Source organism: Hyperolius riggenbachi, chromosome 2 (assembly GCF_040937935.1).
Source record: "Hyperolius riggenbachi isolate aHypRig1 chromosome 2, aHypRig1.pri, whole genome shotgun sequence".
Lineage (NCBI taxonomy): Eukaryota > Metazoa > Chordata > Amphibia > Anura > Hyperoliidae > Hyperolius > Hyperolius riggenbachi.
The window spans coordinates 539,907,403-539,928,881 of NC_090647.1; the positions used below are offsets into that span (position 1 = coordinate 539,907,403).

Sequence of the window (21,479 nt, forward strand, 5' to 3'; positions counted from 1 at the left end):
GCCTGATGTTTCCTCTGTTTGGCACCTCCCAGTATAGATAGACAGATGTATCCCCAGGATTACTGCCCCTCATTATAACTAAATGTGTCCCCAGGAATAGTGGTCCCCCATTATAGCCAGATGCGCCCTCAGGATCAGCGGGTGCACCCTGGATTAGGGCCCCCCACCATTATAGCCAGATCTGCCCAGTATAAAATTATGCACATAATTAAAATTGTATCCCCTCTTACTTTATCCTCCCCCCCCAGCTGCACATTTTACCCCCCACCCCCCACCAGGGGTTTAACAACCCCCATAAGGGCCAGCCAGATGTCCCACCCCCCACCCAGGCAGCACCCTCGGTGGCCAGATCTGTAAAAAAAAGGATTAGAAAGCAGCCTGACTCACCTTTTCCTGTTCCAGCAATCAGCCTGCAGCCCGAGCCTCCGAACGCCGCTCTGCACGCAGCCCTGTGATGCCGGTTACCGAGTCCCGGCTTGATGACGTCATCAAGCCGGGACTCGGCTATTCAGCATCACAGGGCTGCGTGCAGAGCGGCGATCGGAGGTTCGGGCTGCAGGCTGATCGCTGGAACAGGAAAAGCTGAGTCAGGCTGCTTTCTAATCCTTTTTTTTTTACAGATCACCGAGGGGAGAGATGAAGGATCACCGCTGTTTGCTACAGCGGTGATCGTTCATCCGCGGGGGGGTTACTAGTTGGCTACAAGGGAACATTTTCCCTTTCACCAATTAGTATTGCAGCTGTTAGTGCCAGGAGGTGCGCTCTGAAGCGCACCTGTTCCTGCACAACAGGGCTGCAAGCAGGTCAGTATATCTACGTCGCTTGGAGAGAGCCACAGCTGACGTAGATATACTGTATCAAAGGAGAAAGTGGTTAAAGGGGTTCTGTATGGGTTTTTAAAAACAAAATGTGTCACTTACCTGGGGCTTCTACCGGCCCCTTGCAGACATCATGTCCCGCGCCGGCCTCAATGATCCTCAGGTTCCCGTGCCACGGGTCACTTCCCAATTATTCATCTAACTAGACAAATGCCACTGCGTCTGCGCTGCGCTTGCCCTCACTCGTCCTCAAAACAAAGTTTTCTTGTACTGCGTCTGCACAGGAAGCTTCCGGAGAGGGGAGGTAGGCGAGCGCGGCCAGGGCTGTGCAGACGCAGTGGCATTCGTCTAGTTAGAGGAATAATTGGGAAGTGACCCGCAGCACGGGAACCGGAAGATCGTTGAGGCCGGCGCGGGAGTCAGGGATGGTCGGAAATGCTAATTTCTGTATCCGCCGAAAATCCGCTTTCCACCATTGCCAATTACTGCTACCAATTCTGCTTTCTGCTAAGAATTTCCGCATTTCGATGCGGATTTTCGTGGTAATTTCCACCGACCTTAACATTGATTTTCTCAAAAACTACAAGGTCATTTTGAAATATTTTTTTCCCTCTTGTTTCCACTTGTCTGCTTAACATTCCCTGAAAATGTGGTGTTTCTAGCTCCTATGGGGGCTTTGCTATTAACCTCTAAAGTCGGTGTCATACTGCATAGCAGTTCCAATGTGGATTTTTGCAGTAATTTCTGCCCATTTTAACATCGCTTTTCTCAAAAACTACAAGGTCTTTTTGAAATATTTTTTTCTCTTGTTCCCACTTGTCTGCTTAACATTCCCTGAAAATTTGGTGTTTCTTGCACCTATGGGAGCTCTACTATTAACCATCAAATTCAACCGCCTCACTCCATTGGTATATCAATACCAATGGAGTGAGGCATAGGACAGGTAGCTCCTCCTATTGACTGTCGCCTTTGCCTGTCCAGTTTACTGCATGGCTGGTTGCCAGTTACTGAAAGTTCCAGGCTGGAGATAAAATACAGATCATCTCACTGGTTTAGCGAATGCCCTAATCTCTGTGAATTTACATTTGTTGAGGTATTTACTGCACAAGTTGGTAATTTATCTCACTAGTTGGAAGTTTTACTATTCGTGCCTTAGTGAATTGACATTGGACAAGATGTTCCATAAAATCAGTTTTCTGCATTACTGAATACGGTAATGATTAATTAATTGTGCCCTGTGTACTCTGTAAAGTGCTGCAGTAAATGTCAGTGGCATATAAAGAAATAATAATAACTAGCCGACCCGCGGCGTACCATACGCCGCATAAGAGGGTAGAGGGCAGGAAGGGGGTATTGGGCACAGCGGCAGGGAGGGGGGTTGGACCCCCCTCACCTGGGTCCCCCATGTGCACTCCCCCTCCTGCTTAAGCACAGTAGCAGCCGCCACTATTAGTAAGAGGCAGCGGGCGGGGATGACTCACCTCTTCCGTGTTCCATCGTGCGTTCCACTGTCGTCACTTCCTGCAATGCCGCACACTGTATTGGTGTAATTTGCCTTTTTAAAACAGAAGGAAATCTGCAATAATTCAGCTTTAAGTGAACATTTGTGGTTACCCACAATGCACTGCTACTAAATATGCAAATTACCCCTTTTCCCCCTTGGTAAGCCAAGCAAGCATCCAGAGCCGCTGGCGTATAGCAAGCATATAGCTTTAAATTTTACACAGTCATATCAAACCCACATGTAGACAGCCTGTTTCAGACTTTTGGTCCTCATCAGTACATGGCAGGGATTGATACAGCTGTATGAGATAGGGCTTGGACCAGTACAACAGAGTAACCAAGCAGCTCAGGGTGACCCAAACCACTCGGAATGTATAGGGGGATAAAAGGGACCAAAAAGACCTCCTACTAAAAAAAGCAAAGCTTGATGTAATTTGCCTTCCTAAAACAGAAGGAAATGTGCAATAATTCAGATATAAGTGAACATTTGTGGTTACCCACAATGCACTGCTACTAAATATGCAAATTATTCCTTTTCACCCTTGATAAGTCAAGCAAGCCTATAGCTTTAAGTTGTACACAGTCATATCAAACCCACATGTGACAGCCTGTTTCAGACTTTTGGTCCTCATCAGTACATTGCTTAGTAAGCCAAGCAAGCATATAGCTTTAAATTTTACACAGTCATATCAAACCCACATGTAGACACCCTGTTTCAGACTTTTGGTCCTCATCAGTACATGGCAGGAATTGATACGGCTGTATGAGATAGGCCTTGGACCAGTACAACAGAGTAACCAAGCAGCTCAGGGTGACCCAAACTACTAAGAATGTATAGGATGATAAAAGAGACCAAAAAGCCCTCCTACTAAAAAAAGCAAAGCTTGGTATAATTTTCCTTCTTAAAACAGAAGCAAATCTGCAATAATTCAGCTATAAGTGAACATTTGTGGTTACCCACAATGCACTGCTACTGAATATGCAAATGATCCCTCTTTGCCCTTGGTTTAATATGACACTGCTTCTTGCTTGGACCAGCCCCTTCTTCTTGCTTGGACCAGCCCTGGGGGCAGGGCGCTACTTCTTCTTCTTGTTTGAAGATTGAGGCACTTACTCTATTATATAATTACTATTCCCCCTCCAGGCCGCCATGGATAGTGGGGGAATGATATAATTCGGCTTCCAGCGATTGCTGGAGGTCGAATTATTGTGTTTTTTAAGCAACTTCGGCTCCGTCTTCTGACGGCGCCGACATTACTCACTGAGCGCCGCTATAGACTGATTCCCATTACAGTCTATGGCGGCACTCGCTGCGCCCAAATCTAGCAGTGCTGAAAAGCACTGCTCCATGACCGCTTTGCAGTATTGGTTTTTTGACCCTGCATAGTTTGACATGCGAAAGCAAATGCATATTTGAATGAGCATTGCCTCATGAATAGTCAATTAGGCCAGATTTGCAAAGCCAGACTTGCTAGGGTTAAAGGGAACCAGAGAGGAACGGGGGGTGAAAAAAGAAACAGATTTTATACATACCGGGGGCTTCTTCCAGCCCCATAAGCCTGAATCGCTCCCACGCCGCCTTCCTGGATCCGCCGGTACCGGACCCGTCACTTCCGGCGGACGCGGCCAATTGTCCGCATCACAGGGACTCCCTCCATACATGTACGCATGCGGCTGCGCAGTTAACAGCCACATGCGTATCTGTATGGGGAGAGCACCCTGTGATGCGGAGAATTGGCCGCGTCCGCCGGCCGACTTGCCGACTCGCGGCAATGACGGGACCCGGTGGCGGCTGATGCAGGCAGCGGAGGAGTGCGACGTGGGAGCGATCCGTGCGTATGGGGCTGGAGGAAGCCCCAGGTATGTATATTGCATCCTCTCTGGTTCCCTTTAAGCCTCCTTTCCACAGACTGTTGATAGGCAGTGAAATGCCTCTCAAACTCTCTCAACTGCTCACTGCTGCCTAGTAACTGCTTGTTGCTGCCTGATAACTTCTTACTTGTGCCTGGTAACTGCTTGCTGAGCACACAGCTCAACAGTCCGTGGAAAGGAGGCATCAAACTTGGTCTTTGAGCACGCATACATTTTCTCATGCAAAGTACTTCTTCTTCTTGCTGGAAGGTTGAGGCCCTTATTCAATTATGAATAGCCAATTAGGCCAGATTTGCAAACCTAGACTTGCTAGGGTTAGGCCTCCTTTCCACGGACTGTTAATAGGCAGTGAAATGCCTCTCAAACTCTCTCAACTGCTCACTGCTGCCTAGTAACTGCTCACTGCTGCCTGGTAACTGCTCACTGCTGCCTAGTAACTGCTTGTTGCTGCCTGATAACTGCTTGTTGCTGCCTGATAACTTCTTACCTGTGCCTGGTAACTGCTTGCTGAGCACACAGCTCAACAGTCCGTGGAAAGGAGGCCTCAAACTTGGTCTTTCAGCACGCATACATTTTCTCATGCAAAGTACTTCTTCTTGCTGGAAGGTTGAGGCCTTTATTCAATTATGAATAGCCAATTAGGCCAGATTTGCAAACCCAGACTTGCTAGGGTTAGGCCTCCTTTCCACGGACTGTTAATAGGCAGTGAAATGTCTCTCAAACTCTCTCAACTGCTCACTGCTGCCTAGTAACTGCTCACTGCTGCCTGGTAACTGCTCACTGCTGCCTAGTAACTGCTTGTTGCTGCCTGATAACTTCTTACCTGTGCCTGGTAACTGCTTGCTGAGCACACAGCTCAACAGTCCATGGAAAGGAGGCCTCAAACTTGGTCTTTGAGCACGCATACATTTTCTCATGCAAAGTACTTCTTCTTCTTGCTGGACGGTTGAGGCACTTACTGAATTATATATATAGATAATAATGCTACATCTGATAAAGTGAGGATACACCTAAGAAACAGTTTTGTTTTTCTATAGCCCAGAGCAAAATATACTATGGCCTCAATTCACTAAGCTTATCTCCTGTCTTTAATAACGTTTCTATAGTTATCGCCATGGTGATGAGGCATGTAGTATTCAGGAAACATTTTACCTCAGGCAACCTAAAGTTAACTCTTCTGTCTTTAAGTTAACTCTTCAATCCTTAAAATAACTCCAGAATTCTAAAGTTAAAGACAGGCTGTTAATTAACTGCATGTTAAAATCACTACAGAGGAGGTAACTTAACTACATAAGGAATGAAGAGATAAGATAACTCTCTTAGGGCTGGTGCACACCGAGCGGCTTTTTGGGCGTTTTCAGATCCGCTTGCGGCTGCGGATCTGCTTGGTCAATGTATCTCAATGGGGTGGTGCACACCAGAGCGGCAGGCGTTTTGCAGAAACGAAAAATGCCTGGGTGAGGCATTTTTTGGATTGCGGATGCGTTTCTGCCTCAATGTTAAGTATAGGAAAAACGCAAACCGCTCTGAAAAACGGCACTTCAGAGCGGTTTTGCAGGCGTTTTTGTTACAGAAGCTGTTCAGTAACAGCTTTACTGTAACAATATATGAAATCTACTATACTGAAAACCGCAGCAGCAATCCGCAAAACGCTAGCAAAACGCCTCATAAAAATAAAAAAAAGCGTTTAAAAATCTGCTAGCGTTTTGCGGATCTGCTAGCGGGTTTTGGTGTGCACCAGCCCTTACTATGTGGTGGTAAGTTTTCTCTTGCCCTATTATCTCCAGCATGATCTTAGTGAATTGAGGCCTATGCGATTTTTCCAGGAATTATTCCATTATATTTTCTCTTGTTTTTAATCACTTTATACACTGAGCACTTTAAAATGTTATTTTGCTCATAAGGTACTTAGACAATGGCCTCAATTCCCTATGATCCTGCTGGAGATAATAAGGCAAGAGAAAACTTGCCTCCACGCAGTGAGAGAGTTATGTTATCTCTTCATTCCTTAAATTACCGTACTTCCTGTGTTGTTAAGTTACCTCCTCTGTAGTTATTTTCACACGCAGTTAATTAACAGCTTGTCTAGAATTCTGGAGTTATTTTAAGGATTGAATAGTTAACTTAAAGGACTTCCGAGGCCAAAACTAAGAAAATTACACTGTACCTTTTTCTTAGCCAGATCCACGGAGGACGCCCTGCGCGTCCTCCGCTCCGTTCTGCCGTCAGTGTCGGCCTATTCGTTCCCCCAGGGCAAGCCCCGACCCCACCGAACGGGTCGCATCGATGCCACCCCTAAGATGGCCGCCGCCTTGATCCGCGGCTGCGCAGTACGCTTTGCCGCGATTGCGACTGCGTAGCCTTTAGCCCGCCTCTTGCTGCGTATGGGTCCCGGCATCCTCCTGAAACGTGCGGCGGGAGGCGGGCTAAAGGCTGCGCAGTCGCAATTGCGGCAAAGCATACTGCGCAGCCGCGGATCAAGGCGGCGGCTATCTTAGGGGTGGCATCGATGCGACCCGTTCGGTGGGGTCGGGGCTTGCCCTGGGGGAACGAATAGGCCGACACTGACGGCAGAACGGAGCGGAGGACGCGCAGGGCGTCCTCCGTGGATTCGGCTAAGAAAAAGGTACAGTGTAATTTTCTTAGTTTTGGCCTCGGAAGTCCTTTAAATTTAAAGACAAACAACAACAAACAACAACAAACAGCCTGTCTTTAACTTTAGAATTCTGGAGTTATTTTAAGGATTGAAGAGTTAACTTAAAGACAGAAGAGTTAACTTTAGGTTTCCTGAGGTAAAATGTTTCCCGAATACTACATGCCTCATCACCATGGTGATAACTCTAGAAACGTTAGAGGCCAATAGGTGGTTTTCAGTTTATTGCACTGATATTTAATCTTCTGGGAGAGTGGCCAAACTTATCTTGCCTGTTCATTTTTGTTATGGGCTACCACAGTAGATGCCTAATATGCGGTAACCTTCTTTTGTGAGTATTTGATGTATCTAACACCAAGCCAGGAGCGCTGTGTGTAGCTGGCACCCCTACAATCAGCACAAATAAAAATTCTAGCATGTTTAGTTAGTGCTACGTTTGTGCCCATGTGTGCCGTAAAAATAAAGATTTGTGCTGCTTTTGTTTTGAAGTTAATAGCAATTATTTTTTTTTCCAGACGATGACATCAACCAGCCCCCTTACAACAGCGCACGGACACAAAAGTGGTATGGTTGGTTAGCGCTGGGTTTGTGCCCGTTTGTGCTGCAAAAATCACTGTTCTACCTGTCATCGGTTTCTAAATATTAAAGGTTTTATAATGGTCAGATGTTCACCTAACTCCCCTACAACAGCGCACGGACACAAAAGTGGTATGGTTGGTTATCACTGGGTTTGTGCCCGTTTGTGCTGCAAAAAAAAAAAATCACCATTTTATCTGTTATAGTTTTCGAGATATTAAGAATTTTTATAAAGGTCAAAATTTCACCCAGCTTTATTCACACAGCATGCATTCACAACATTATTGAGATGTTTCTGGTTTATTGTGAACATTTGACCTTCATAAAAATCTTCAATATCTCGAACGATAACAGGTAGAACAGTGATTTTTGCAGCACAAACGGGCACAAACCCAGCGCTAACCAACCATACCACTTTCATGGCCATGTGCTGTTGTAGGGGGACTGGGTGATGTCATCGTCTGGAATTTTTTTTTATCGCTATTAACTTCAAAACAAAAGCAGGACAAATCTTTATTTTTGCGGCACAAATTGGCACAAATGTAGCACTAACCAAACACGCTTGAATTTTTATTTGTGCTGATTGTAGGGTGGGGAGGGGGGCAACTTCGCAAAGCCCCCCAGGAGGTATATTTAACACTACACTCAGGCTGACTTTTTCTTTGTATTAGGCCTCTTTTTTGGGGGGTGGGGGTGGGGATATTGTGATGGCAGTAATTGTAGGCAGATAGGCATGGTCAGTGAGATGCAAATAGTTCCAAGTTGATGCAGGATTATGCAAATTGTATATGCAAATGTACGCAGCTTGACAATTGAGTAATCAAATACCGATCAAAATTTGCATCATCAAGCACCAACTCAGAATTATTTGCATCTTATTGGCCATCCCCAAAGGCAGATACCTTCAGCTTTATAAAGCCAGCACTGCACATGACTTTCAGTTTAGGTGTAAATGTGAGAGTTTATTTTTCTCTTCCTACAGTTGAGAAAGAAAGAAAACGAAGCCCCTTTGGAAGTCTGGCCATACTGATCGCCTTTGTGGTGCTGGTCAGTGGAATGTTTTTGTACATGAGAATCAAAACTCGGGTATGTATCCCAGCAAAACAATCATTTGCATACTCTCTGTTTACATTACACCTAGGGTAGAACCATTATTAGACATAGGTAAAAGGGCTTCTCTTGCTGCTGCCGCTGCTCACTGGGGCCCTCTGGGAGATCCAGGCCACGCTCCTCTTCATGTACTCTCGTGAGCACAGGCACGCTCGCGCAGTAGCACGGGTGCCACCCAGAGCCGACTCACTGTTACTGCACGGTTGGAGCCATAATCATGCAGGCACTGTACAGCTGTGCTAGTTCCTGAAGAGGAACGCAGGGCCGATATTCAGTCTTCAAGCCCTGTTATCACGGCTGTGGAAAAAGTGCTTTGCGTGCGTGTTAGCACGTTATTGCGCGAAAGCGAATGTTTGCGCATGATAACCATCTTCACGCGAAATTATGCACAAAGCACTTTTCACAGCGTGATAACAGTTATCACTGCTTTGTGAATCAAGTCCCTTGTCTTCAGGGAGACCGCAGGAGACAATGGAGGTCTGGAAGATTGTATGGGGAGCCTCAATGCTCTTCTTCGCTAAGTATGTGTTTTCTTACCAGTGGTTTGCCTCAGGCACACTTAACCTCCCTAGAGGCATGAACGAGCCTGGCTCGTCCAGCAAAAAGATGCTGAAAGCAGTATGGATGAGTCAGGCTCGTCCATGCAGCCATGAAGATTTCTAGCTGCTCTGCGCCGCTGGCTCTGTTTTTTCTGCTTCTGTGAGCTTCTCTGGGACTGATGGATGCCTGTCAGCACACTGTGGGTAGTGATCTGAGCTACCCACAGTGTGCCAACATGTTTCCGTCAGTCCCAGAGAAGCCCACATGAGGCAGAGCAGTGTGGTGACATGTCTCCATCCCTTCCTTTCTCCTTCCAGATCCTCCTGCCCCCTCCGATCCCCCCTCCTTCCGTTCCCCTGCCTCTCTCTCTTCCCATACCTGCTTTCCAATCCCCCAGCAGATCCCTGCCACCTCCTGATCCCCCAGTAGCGCTATGAGAAGAGGCTCTCTCCAGTGGTGATCGTAGATTCCCCTCTGTTGTACAGCCCCAGGCATCCCCAGTACTGTTAACAGTATCCTGGAGCTGTACACCGATGAGAATCAGCGATCATCGCTGGAGAGAGCCTCGGTGAGTAAAGCACCCCGTTTTCTTCTCACAGCGCCGCAGGGAGATCAGGAGGGGGGGGGGAGCCACTGGGGGATCCGGAGGTGGGGGAGCCACTGGGGAATCCGAAGGGAGGGAGGGGGGGGGACACTTTCCTGGCTAACTGCAGCACCTATAGCTGCTCTGTAAAAATATGTATCAGCTGCAGATCTTTCCCTGTCCTATATACTGTATATTTTTCAATGTTAATCTGTGGTGGTATCTATATATATAATTCAGTAAGTGCCTCAACCGTCCAGCAAGAAGAAGTACTTTGCATGAGAAAATGTATGCGTGCTCAAAGACCAAGTTTGAGGCCTCCTTTCCACAGACTGTTGAGCTGTGTGCTCAGCAAGCAGTTACCAGGCACAGGTAAGAAGTTATCAGGCAGCAACAAGCAGTTATCAGGCAGCAACAAGCAGTTATCAGGCAGCAACAAGCAGTTATCAGGCAGCAACAAGCAGTTACCAGGCAGCAGTGAGCAGTTACCAGGCAGCAGTGAGCAGTTACTAGGCAGCAGTGAGCAGTTGAGAGAGTTTGAGAGGCATTTCACTGCCTATTAACAGTCCGTGGAAAGGAGGCCTAACCCTAGCAAGTCTGGGTTTGCAAATCTGGCCTAATTGGCTATACATAATTGAATAAGGGCCTCAACCATCCAGCAAGAAGAAGAAGTACTTTGCATGAGAAAATGTATGCGTGCTCAAAGACCAAGTTTGAGGCCTCCTTTCCACAGACTGTTGAGCTGTGTGCTCAGCAAGCAGTTACCAGGCACAGGTAAGAAGTTATCAGGCAGCAACAAGCAGTTACTAGGCAGCAGTGAGCAGTTGAGAGAGTTTGAGAGGCATTTCACTGCCTATCAAGAGTCTGTGGAAAGGAGGCTTAACCCTAGCAAGTCTGGCTTTGCAAATCTGGCCTAATTGACTATTCATGAGGCAATGCTCATGCAAATATGCATTTGCTTTCGCATGTCAAACTATGCAGGGTCAAAAAACCAATACTGCAAAGCGGTCGTGGAGCAGTGCTTTTCAGCACTGCTAGATTTGGGCGCAGCGAGTGCCGCCATAGACTGTAATGGGAATCAGTCTATAGCGGCGCTCAGTGAGTAACGTCGGCGCCGTCAGAAGACGGAGCCGAAGTTGCTTAAAAAACACAATAATTCGACCTCCAGCAATCGCTGGAAGCCGAATTATATCATTCCCCCACTATCCATGGCGGCCTGGACTGGGAATAGTAATTATATAATAGAGTAAGTGCCTCAACCTTCAAACAAGAAGAAGAAGTAGCGCCCTGCCCCCAGGGCTGGTCCAAGCAAGAAGTAGTGTCATATTAAACCAAGGGCAAAGAGGGATAATTTGCATATTCAGTAGCAGTGCATTGTGGGTAACCACAAATGTTCACTTATAGCTGAATTATTGCAGATTTGCTTCTGTTTTAAGAAGGACAATTACACCAAGCTTTGCTTTTTTTAGTAGGAGGGCTTTTTGGTCTCTTTTATTATCCTATACATTCTTAGTAGTTTGGGTCACCCTGAGCTGCTTGGTTACTCTGTTGTACTGGTCCAAGCCCTATCTCATACAGCTGTATCAATCCCTGCCATGTACTGATGAGGACCAAAAGTCTGAAACAGGGTGTCTACATGTGGATTTGATATGACTGTGTAAAATTTAAAGCTATATGCTTGCTATACACCAGTGGCTCTGGATGCTTGCTTGGCTTACTAAGCAATGTACTGATGAGGACCAAAAGTCTGAAACAGGCTGTCACATGTGGGTTTGATATGACTGTGTAAAACTTAAAGCTTTAGGCTTGCTTGACTTATCAAGGGTGAAAAGGAATTATTTGCATATTTAGTAGCAGTGCATTGTGGGTAACCACAAATGTTCACTTATAGCTGAATTATTGCACATTTCCTTCTGTTTTAGGAAGGCAAATTACATCAAGCTTTGCTTTTTTTAGTAGGAGGTCTTTTTGGTCCCTTTTATCCCCCTATACATTCCGAGTGGTTTGGGTCACCCTGAGCTGCTTGGTTACTCTGTTGTACTGGTCCAAGCCCTATCTCATACAGCTGTATCAATCCCTGCCATGTACTGATGAGGACCAAAAGTCTGAAACAGGCTGTCTACATGTGGGTTTAACCACCCTGGCGTTCTGATTAAATCGCCAGGGTGGCTGCGGGAGGGTTTTTTTTAAATTAAAAAAAAACTATTTCATGCAGCCAACTGAAAGTTGGCTGCATGAAAGCCCACTAGAGGGCGCTCCGGAGGCGATCTTCCGATCGCCTCCGGCGCCCAGAATAAACAAGGAAGGCCGCAATGAGCGGCCTTCCTTGTTTTGCTTATATCGTCGCCATAGCGACGAGCGGAGTGACGTCATCGACGTCAGCCGACGTCCTGACGTCAGCCGCCTCCGATCCAGCCCTTAGCGCTGGCCGGAACTTTTTGTTCCGGCTGCGCAGGGCTCAGGCGGCTAGGGGGGCCCTCTTTCGCCGCTGCTCGCGGCGAATCGCCGCAGAGCGGCGGCGATCAGGCAGCACACGCGGCTGGCAAAGTGCCGGCTGCGTGTGCTGCTTTTTATTTCATCAAAATCGGCCCAGCAGGGCCTGAGCGGCAGCCGCTGGCGGTGTTGGACGAGCTGAGCTCGTCCAGACCGCTCAGCTGGTTAATATGACTGTGTAAAATTTAAAGCTTTATGCTTGCTATACACCAGCGGCTCTGGATGTTTGCTTGGCTTACCAAGGGGGAAAAGGGGTAATTTGCATATTTAGTAGCAGTGCATTGTGAGTAACCACAAATGTTCACTTAAAGCTGAATTATTGCAGATTTCCTTCTGTTTTAAAAAGGCAAATTACACCAATACAGTGTGCGGCATTGCAGGAAGTGACGACAGTGGAACGCACGATGGAACACGGAAGAGGTGAGTCATCCCCGCCCGCTGCCTCTTACTAATAGTGGCGGCTGCTACTGTGCTTAAGCAGGAGGGGGAGTGCACATGGGGGACCCAGGTGAGGGGGGGGGGGGTTCCTGCTGAGCTTAGGCTGGAGGTAGAGCACACATGGGGGACCCAGTTGAGGGGGGGTCCAACCCCCCTCCCTGCCGCTGTGCCCAATACCCCCTTCCTGCCCTCTACCCTCTTATGCGGCGTATGGTACGCCGCGGGTCGGCTAGTAGGATATAATATCCTGTGCCCGCCACCTGACATTGGCCCAACCCCACTATTTCCTCCCGCCTGTCCTCATCCTAAGTTGAGCCTGGAAAAATCTGGTCACTGTTCAAAAACGTATAATTTACGATACCCAAAGACATTAAATGACGGGTACAGTTAAAAATGGCGCCGACCGAATAATGGCGCCATTTTTTAAACTATATTTTTTTAAACGATATTTATCATATTTACAATTGGCAATGTTCATCTTCGTTTGCCATTGTAATTTTTTTTTTTTATTCAATAACATTGTTATACCGAATAGCCCTAACTAAACCGCCGCATTCCCGACGCTCTAATCTAACTAATTGCCCCCAAACTCCCCGGGGGCAATCCGGGCTTCATTTCCCAGTGAGGCAGGGCTATGAGCAGCACCCCTGCCTCACGTGTGTCTATCAGCGGCGGATCTCCGCCTCTCCTCGCCCCTCTCAGTCTTCCTTCGCTGAGAGGGGCCTCAGGAAAGGCGGAGATCCGCCGCTGATAGACACACGTGAGGCAGGGGTGCTGCTCATAGCCCTGCCTCACTGGGAAATGAAGCCCGGATTGCCCCCGGGGAGTTTGGGGGCAATTAGTTAGATTAGAGCGTCGGGAATGCGGCGGTTTAGTTAGGGCTATTCGGGAAAAACAATCTTATTGAATAAAAAAATTTTTTTACAATGGCAAACAAAGATGACAATCAGCGCCATTATTTAACCTTAAAAACGATAAATATCGTTTTTTAATAAAAGTCTATGAGGCGCTGTTTTTATCACTGGCGCTAGGCGCCATTTTTCACTGATCCGGAAATGACATTGGTCCTCTCAAGCTTTTCACATTAAGCTATTCATGTCCACAGAATTCTCATGTGTACTGCAATCGTGTGTACTGCAGTCCTTCCAGGAGGGGCATAAAGACAGGTGAAAGGGATAGAAAGACAAAGATGTGATAGTGAGGAAGGAAGGAAAGAGATAAAGAGACAACAGTGGAAGAGAGGAGATTGAGAGATGAGAGAGGGGTAGGAATGAGGAGTCAGTGATGTGAAGGGAAGATTGTGGTGGGGGAGGGGAGCACTTTACAGGTGTAGGATACATGGGGTGTTGGTGGGAGACAGAGAGGTGGGTCAGTCGGGCAGAAGACGGTTTAATGTTTTCCAGTGATGGAAAGTGATGCCCACACATTACTGTAACTGCTGTCCTGGGCAGCAGTGAGCACCAGCTTAAACACCTACAGTCGACCTACTATTTGTTTCCGTTTTTTCCTTAGGAGAAAAGTGAAGAAGATGTTGGAGGAGACAGCAAGAATGACCATGGTAGAGGTTGTAACTCTCTGCCTGAATGTACTGCTTAAATAAATTGTATTACAGTAAAGTGTGTACGGTATTATCTTTTTTTTAATGGTAATCTGTCTAACACAAAAGGTGTTGGAATGTGTATTTAGCAACAACAGTCTATTATGTGTATGGCCCAGCTGTACTCGTCCTTGATCATGCGCCTGTGGCCGGGCACACTCTGCGCGATGTCATGACATGACGCCATGCTCATGCGCAGAGCGTTCCTGGCGTTCAAGGACGCACACTGCTGGGCTAGCGCCTGTGTACTAGCCCCAAAGGATGGTAGGAATTTTGATCTACTGGAATTTTTTAATTGCAATACAGAAGGTGTTATCTATGCTTTACAGTGCCCCTGTTTACTTTTATATATCGGTGAAACTACAAGGCCGGTAAAAGAAAGAATCTTGGAACATCTAGGAGACATCTCCCATAGACGCAATACATCAGTTTCAAGACACTGGCAAGATAAACATAAAAGTGATCCAACATGCCTCCGCTTCTGGGTAATACAGAAGTGGAGAATGGGCCCCAGAGGGGGGAACCTTGATCAAAAATTAAGACAACAGGAGGCAAAATGGATATATAGACTTGGGACTCTAAACCCCTTTGGTCTAAATGAGGGCTTTACTTTTGCCCCCTTTATATAACTCAGAGTGATCCTACTATGGTTATCTTGCACCTCCTTGTTTATACTACATGGTTCTTTTTGTTCCTTCCCTAATGCTGTATAATGTATCTTTTGTCCCCTATCCAGCCATCTTGTCTGTATCGGATGATTGTGACTTCAGGATAGGTATAGATTTATCGGTTCTCCTATGTATGAATTTATTTATCTCAATTGCACAATGTGCGGTTTTAATAGTGGCCTCTGTTTGTGACCGGATATGTTTTACGTCAATTCTGTCTCTTGTATATATATTTTTCCCCCTTCTCCCTCTGAATAGGGTGGTAGCTGTTATGCGGATGCGATTTTAAAAATGCGCATAGTGGTGCTTATATTGATATAGGTACGAGGTCGTATAGATCTGTTTACATCTGGTAATAGGCCGTCTCCGAGGCAACTGTGATGCAATAGCGCGCTGGCCAATGGCATACTGTTGCTTAATTTATTCACTGCACTGCACGGAGAGCGTACACGTTACCATGGCAATCACGCACTTGGTCGTGCTGAGTCCATGCGCGTATACGTCATCTAATGTATTCCTTTTACGGCTTGCCGAATGACAGGTCGCATCTGGGTGGAGGTGTGGCAAGGGTTTCTATTGGCCCATTGACCCATCCATCAATCCGTTTACACGGCGCCTACCCCCGCCCCCCATAGCCGTCCATCCGCCAATCAGATCAGGGAAAATACGGAGGCAAGGTTTTTTCTGCTTTATATACAGCAGAGACAGTGCGACTTTTAGGAGGTGACTATCGACTGTATGAAGTACCCGAGCTATGTATTTTTAAGTGGTCTCGGCGACAGGGCGATAGTCTTTGCAGATACATGGCAAAGTATAGCCCTTCTTCACTATTGGTCCATTGACATAATGGGCAGTCAGTGGCGTAGCTAAGGAGCTGTGGGCCCCGATGCAAGTTTTACAATGGGGCCCCTCAAGCACTCTATACATAACAATTTATACGGCGCACCAAAATCTGCCAATGGCAACTACAGTGTCAGAGGTGCAAGAAGGGGATGGGGAACAGGTTGTTAATGATTACCACTATTCAAAGTATCTACAGAAGTCATTATGAGCATAGGACCAATAGAGAGCTAATTCTGTAGTTAAGGGAGGGGCCTTTGGGGCCCCTCTGGCCCAAGGGCCCCGATGCGGTCGCTACCTCTGCACCCCCTATTGCTACGCCCCTGTGGGCAGTGGCAGGGCCCAATGGGATTTGATCTTGATACTTGGGGGAGGGTCACAATTGATCCCACCCTACCCAGCATCCCATGAGGGCTGGATAACAGTATAAAAGGAGTGTTTGGACACTCATTGCCTAGCAGGCTGCTGGTGTGGCCGTACTCTGTTCTTTGCTAGCCATTTACTATGTGATTCCTACTGTGTATTTATTATGTTGAGCACTTTGTTACTCTATCACTAGGGCACATACTTCTCCTGACGAAGTTTCCAATTGAGGAAACGAAACATGTTGAGTTTGGTGTAGGGGTTTTAGTAAATACCTATTGTGAACTAGGAGGATGGTCTTTTGACCTTTAACTCTACCTCCAGTCCATTTATTCACATTAAAAATATGGTCAGCAATTCTTGAACCCTTTTTTATGCTAATGTAATAAAAGTTAAGTTTTAATACTTTTCTAATAGGGTATAGTATTTGTTTATTCTACTACTGAGGGACCCAGCGACCCAGAAGTAGTACAGAGCCAGGCTGCCCATAACTGTTCACTGGCAAATGGTTTGCATACATTTTTCAAGATAAGATCTGAAACTAGTAGTGCTAAGCCACGCCGCTACCAATTTAATATCAAAATCCCTTCTGGTTACAGAGTTTCTTACATTGGACTATTGGGATCTGGTTGGATATTTGCTACACTGCAGGAAAATCAAGTTAACACTTGAAATAGTAGGCCACACCTGCTTAAAGGGCGCAGACAGGAACAGGAAGTTATATGCAGACAGCAATGATCAGACCTGACTTCAGATCCTAGATTTCTAGGTAAAACTTTACTGCTATATTTCCTTGGATATACAGTATATATCAGTCATGATTACCAGATGAGGTGAAAAGGTTTGAAAAGTAACAGAATTAAGGTAAATCAATTCAAAGGGACACATATTGATTACAGTGGCGTAGCTGAGGAACTTGGGGCCCCAGTGTGAGTTTTACATGGGGCCCCAAGCCCCAAATGCCAATGACATTTTCATTGTCAGAGTAGTGTTATCAGAGTAAGGAAACAGTTAAAAGAACATCAGCCAATTTAAGCTAGTCAAGCTCTACTTACTCAGGGCTTCCTCTAGCCCCTTGCCGCCGCCGGCCCGAGGTCCCTGCCGGTGCAGAGGCCGCCCTCATGAGGTTGTCCTCTACTGCACCTGCGCAGAACACTCCAGTCTACGTGCGAGTGATTGACATCGACGCTCGTGCAGGCGAAGCAGAGGACGACCTCGAGAGGTCTGCTTCTGCACCCGCGGGGACCCCGGGCCGATAGCTGGGAGCGGAGCTGCGACGAGGGACATGCGGAATGTATGCGAAAATTTGCGTAGTCGTAATTAGCTGATTGCGAGCATCACTGCACAGCAGTATTACATTAGAATTCTACCATACAACCAGGGTGTCTTCATGTGCATAATAAAGTTTTATTTGTGGCATACAATATTACAGTACATAGTGGAGCTCATCACCCCATTAAAATCATCCTAAAAAAACAATGGCTGCTACAATAGCTGCTAAAGTGCACAATCCCACTGTCATTGTGTGGGCATTCACCATTATCGATTGCCTGGCCAGAACCTATGTAAATCGATTAGGCACCCAACCACAATTGGACAACTGTGGGCCCTCCACTGGTGCACACCACGATGCCTCCACACTCATACAGTCACACTGCCGCAAATAAAACTTTATTATGCACATGAAGACACCCTGGTTGTATGGTTGAATTCTAATGTATTGTTGGTTACCAGTGTGTCTCCTCATAATTGAGTTGTGCAATAATTGACACGTGGCCACCCACATTTATTTTGTACCTCCACAGCAGTATTGGTTACAAGCGCCAGCAATGTGCGCTATTAGTGCGACTCACTGTATTTGAGTACTGTGAGCGCTGCTACGGTACGAATAAGAGATCAAGCTATAGGGGTTCTCCCCAGACTATGTCCTACTCATACAGGGATCGGGATCAGATAGCAGGAGAAGGATACGGGTAGATTGGTTTCTGAAATGCAATCGTACGATTTAATGAAAGCTATTTCTAATAGCAATTAGGTAATGATTTTCAGCCTGGCCATTTGGAAAGCAGCCCCACAGCACTGCCCATTCCTGTGACTGAAGTTACACTTTGTGCCACTGCAACCAGCCATGCAGCAAGCTGTGAAGGTTGCACCATGTAGGCCTTTTATATAGTGCATCTGCCTGCTGCTGCTCTCCCTACCAGAGACGGATCTTCCACAAAGGCAGTTGCTTATGGCAGTGATCTGCAAACTTGGCTCTTCAGCTGTTAAAGGGACACTTAAGCCAGGAAAAAAAAATGAGTTTTACTCACCTGGGGCTTCTACCAGCCCCCTGCAGCAGTCCTGTGCCCTCGCAGCCACTCACTCATCCTTTGGTCCCCCGCTGCCAGCTGGTTTTGTTTTTGCCGACAGGCCCGTCAGGACTGGCCACACGTATCTTTTTCCGCATTCCCGACTGTAATTAGCGCTATTGCGGGCCGCAACGCGTACAAAAATACGCGTTGCCGCATTACGCACGCATAGTATTTTTGTACGCGTTGCGGCCCGCAATAGCGCTAATTACAGTCGGGAATGCGGAAAAAGATACGCATGGCCAGTCCTGACGGGCCTTTCGGCAAAAACGAAACTAGCTGGCAGCGGGGGACCAGAGGATTAGTGAGTGGCTGCGAGGGCACAGGACTGCTGCAGGGCGCTGGTAGAAGCCCCAGGTAAGTAAAACTCATTTTTTTTTCTGGCTTAAGGTTCACTTTAAGGAACTACAAGTCACACAATGCATTTGCCTTTATGAATCATGACTGTGGCTGTCAGACTCCTGCAACACATTGTGGAACTTGTAGTTTTGCCTACTGTTGAAAATCGACAGGAAGGGACAGAAGAAAAGTGACTATAGTATAGTTACATAGTTTGGTTGAAGAAAGACATTCGTCCATCAAGTCCAACCAGAAAAAAAAATGCAAAAGAATGCTTCTGGAGCCCACTAACAACATTATGCTACACAGACGGGGTTTAAAATATGTCAGATGTTTGGATACAAAAATGTATTTTTCTCATCGCGAGCTTTCTAACTGCTCATTAACATGACTGAGCAGCAGGGGGCGATATATAAAGCCATTCCTCCTCTTCGTGACTGCTTTGGCAATTGCTTTTGGCATCTATGAAATAATATCATATATTTTCTCTGTTTAAAATGTGTTTATTATTTTAAATAATTCACTTTTTGATTAAATAATTTGAATGAAATTAAAACTTACAGGTACAATACACCTAAACATTTAACTCTTTCATGACCTCTCGCTTCTTAAAGCGGGATTGTCACCAAAAAAATCTAATTTCAACAGCAACTGGTCTGAGTGTATTAAGTGATAAAGATGCTAATTCTGCATTCAAAACTTTCAAAACTTTTTCTGCTGTTATGGTTTGGAGTTGTCACATACCATAGGAGCACTGGACCTTTAATTGCCATTGCCATTCAGTTGCAAGCGGGGGGGGGGGGGGGGTGGGGTGGGGATGGACGGGTGTTCTTTTTATCTATAATACATTCCTCCTCTTCCCTTTATTTCCCTGCCTAGCTGCCTAGCCGAAACATGATCCTCTGCTCACTTGTGTTTACAAGCAAGGCTGAGGTGACTCAGCGATTGGAGAAGAAAAGAAAAAAGTTAAGGGAGGAAATGACATCAGTATTTAGCCTAAAACTGTGGGCAAAAGACATGGTTCCCACCAGGAACAGAATCTCTTTATTTACTATATAAAATTCACTGAAATCAATTCAAAACATGGACAGTACAATACACGTGTTATGTAAGTAGATCAAGTATTTATCTACTTATACTGTATATGTGTTTTTTCCCCTTACATAGTATGACTAATCCTCCTGCTTTAAAGGGACTCCGAGCACAAAATAAAAATGAAATTGCTACTCACCTTGGGCTTTCTGAAGCCCAGTGTAGGTCGGGAGGTCCCACGACGGCATCCTGGCTCTTCTCCTAGGCCCCGCTGAGAAATGGCTACCCGGCGGCTCCCGGTGACACTGGGACCGAGTGTCGGGCTCCTTCTTCCTCATTCGTCATGGCTGTCGTCACCACGCCGGCCGCCTTGCGTCATCACGGCGGCCGGCGTGACAGTACAGCGCATGCGCCATTAAACTGCGCATGTGCCGTAAGGTCGGCCGCCGTGATGACGCGAGCCAGGATGTCATCGTGGGACCTCTCGACCTACACTGGGCTGCAGAAAGCCCAAGGTGAGTAGCAATTTCATTTTTATTTTGAGCTCGGAGTCCCTTTAAAGGAAACCAGAGAGCAAAAAAAAAAAAAAAGATTTATACATACCTAGGGTGACTGGCAGAACTAATGGGACCTGATACCGGAGCTGCAGGCAGCGGATGATGGTGGCGTGGGAGTGATTCGTGCGCATGGGTCTGGAGGAAGCCCTAGGTGTAATGATATATGTGGTGATGATGATGATGATATGTACAGTAATATGCAGAACATGGGTACCGTTTTTGATTAGCATCTAAGGTAGCCTCCATCTTGTTTGTCTACCTCACATGTGTGAGGATATGCCATACTGTAGTTGTCGCCTGGAAATAGTACATTTACATCTAAAGGTGAACTCTTGTGAATAGTAGGAGCAGGAAATGCTAAATTGGTTTGCTACTGCTAGCCCCTGGCAAGGAGATGGCTAATTAGGCCAATAGCCAGCCATGTCCTTACCTTTGGTCTGCTGTGAAATACTGTCTCATATGTGTATTTTGCTTTTGTCACCTGTAACTTGTAGTAGGGACTAGGGAAGTCTAACAAGGAAACAAGTAATTAGACTATTAGCCAGCCATTGTCCAGAATTCACACCTGGACTGGCTGCAGTGTGCTTTGATGCAGATCACACCAGCACAGAAGCCAGGAATTTACATATGACAGCCTGCTGGAATGTTAAAGAATTCTAGGCCAGTCAGGAAGCCTTACTCAGAAGTCTTTTGATGTGTGTGTTAAAATACAATTTTACCTGTGATCTGAATATTGGGCTGGAAGTGTTTGAGTTGTTTGAAGTCTGCAAAGTTGAAAAGTGGGACAGGAAAAAACTTTGAAGTTTGCATATCTCAGCCAGAAAGGATATGACAAGCGTTCTGTGCAAACCTTCTGAGGCAGTTAAAGTATATTTGGACTTGTACCTCCGGGCCACAAATCTGGCTATAAAACCCCAGCTAGGAAGATTTAGAGTTGTAGTTCCCTGGAGATAGCAAAGACTCTAGAACTGCCCTGGTCCAACCAGAACGGCGTTCTCTCGCAAACAACGATCAAACCTTCACGCTGGTAACGTTTATTCACGTTTTATTTTTATGCAAACTGTCTTCTGTATCTTTGTGATTTTTACTTTGTTTTTGTAAATCCCTTTGTATATATTCTTGTCTGCACTGTTCCACTTTTTGGAA

The 21,479-nt window shown here is 46.3% G+C and overlaps 2 protein-coding genes across 2 annotated transcripts in view; one reads left to right on the forward strand and one right to left on the reverse strand.

Annotated features, from left to right (window-relative positions):
* Positions 1-14,186, forward strand: part of LOC137547496 (uncharacterized) — a 56,882-nt gene extending 42,696 nt beyond the window's left edge. Inside the window, exons 4-6 of the mRNA XM_068271091.1 lie at positions 8,405-8,508; positions 12,495-12,568; positions 14,099-14,186. Of these exons, the coding sequence (XP_068127192.1) occupies positions 8,405-8,508; positions 12,495-12,568; positions 14,099-14,186 (266 nt within the window). The remainder of the gene's footprint in view (positions 1-8,404; positions 8,509-12,494; positions 12,569-14,098) is intronic.
* The window catches only part of PDZK1 (PDZ domain containing 1), a 108,882-nt gene extending 88,403 nt beyond the window's left edge, over positions 1-20,479 (reverse strand). Inside the window, exon 1 of the mRNA XM_068270743.1 lies at positions 20,380-20,479. Coding sequence (XP_068126844.1) covers positions 20,380-20,464 — 85 coding nt within the window. The 5' untranslated portion in view covers positions 20,465-20,479. The remainder of the gene's footprint in view (positions 1-20,379) is intronic.
* Positions 20,480-21,479: the final 1,000 nt, after the last annotated feature.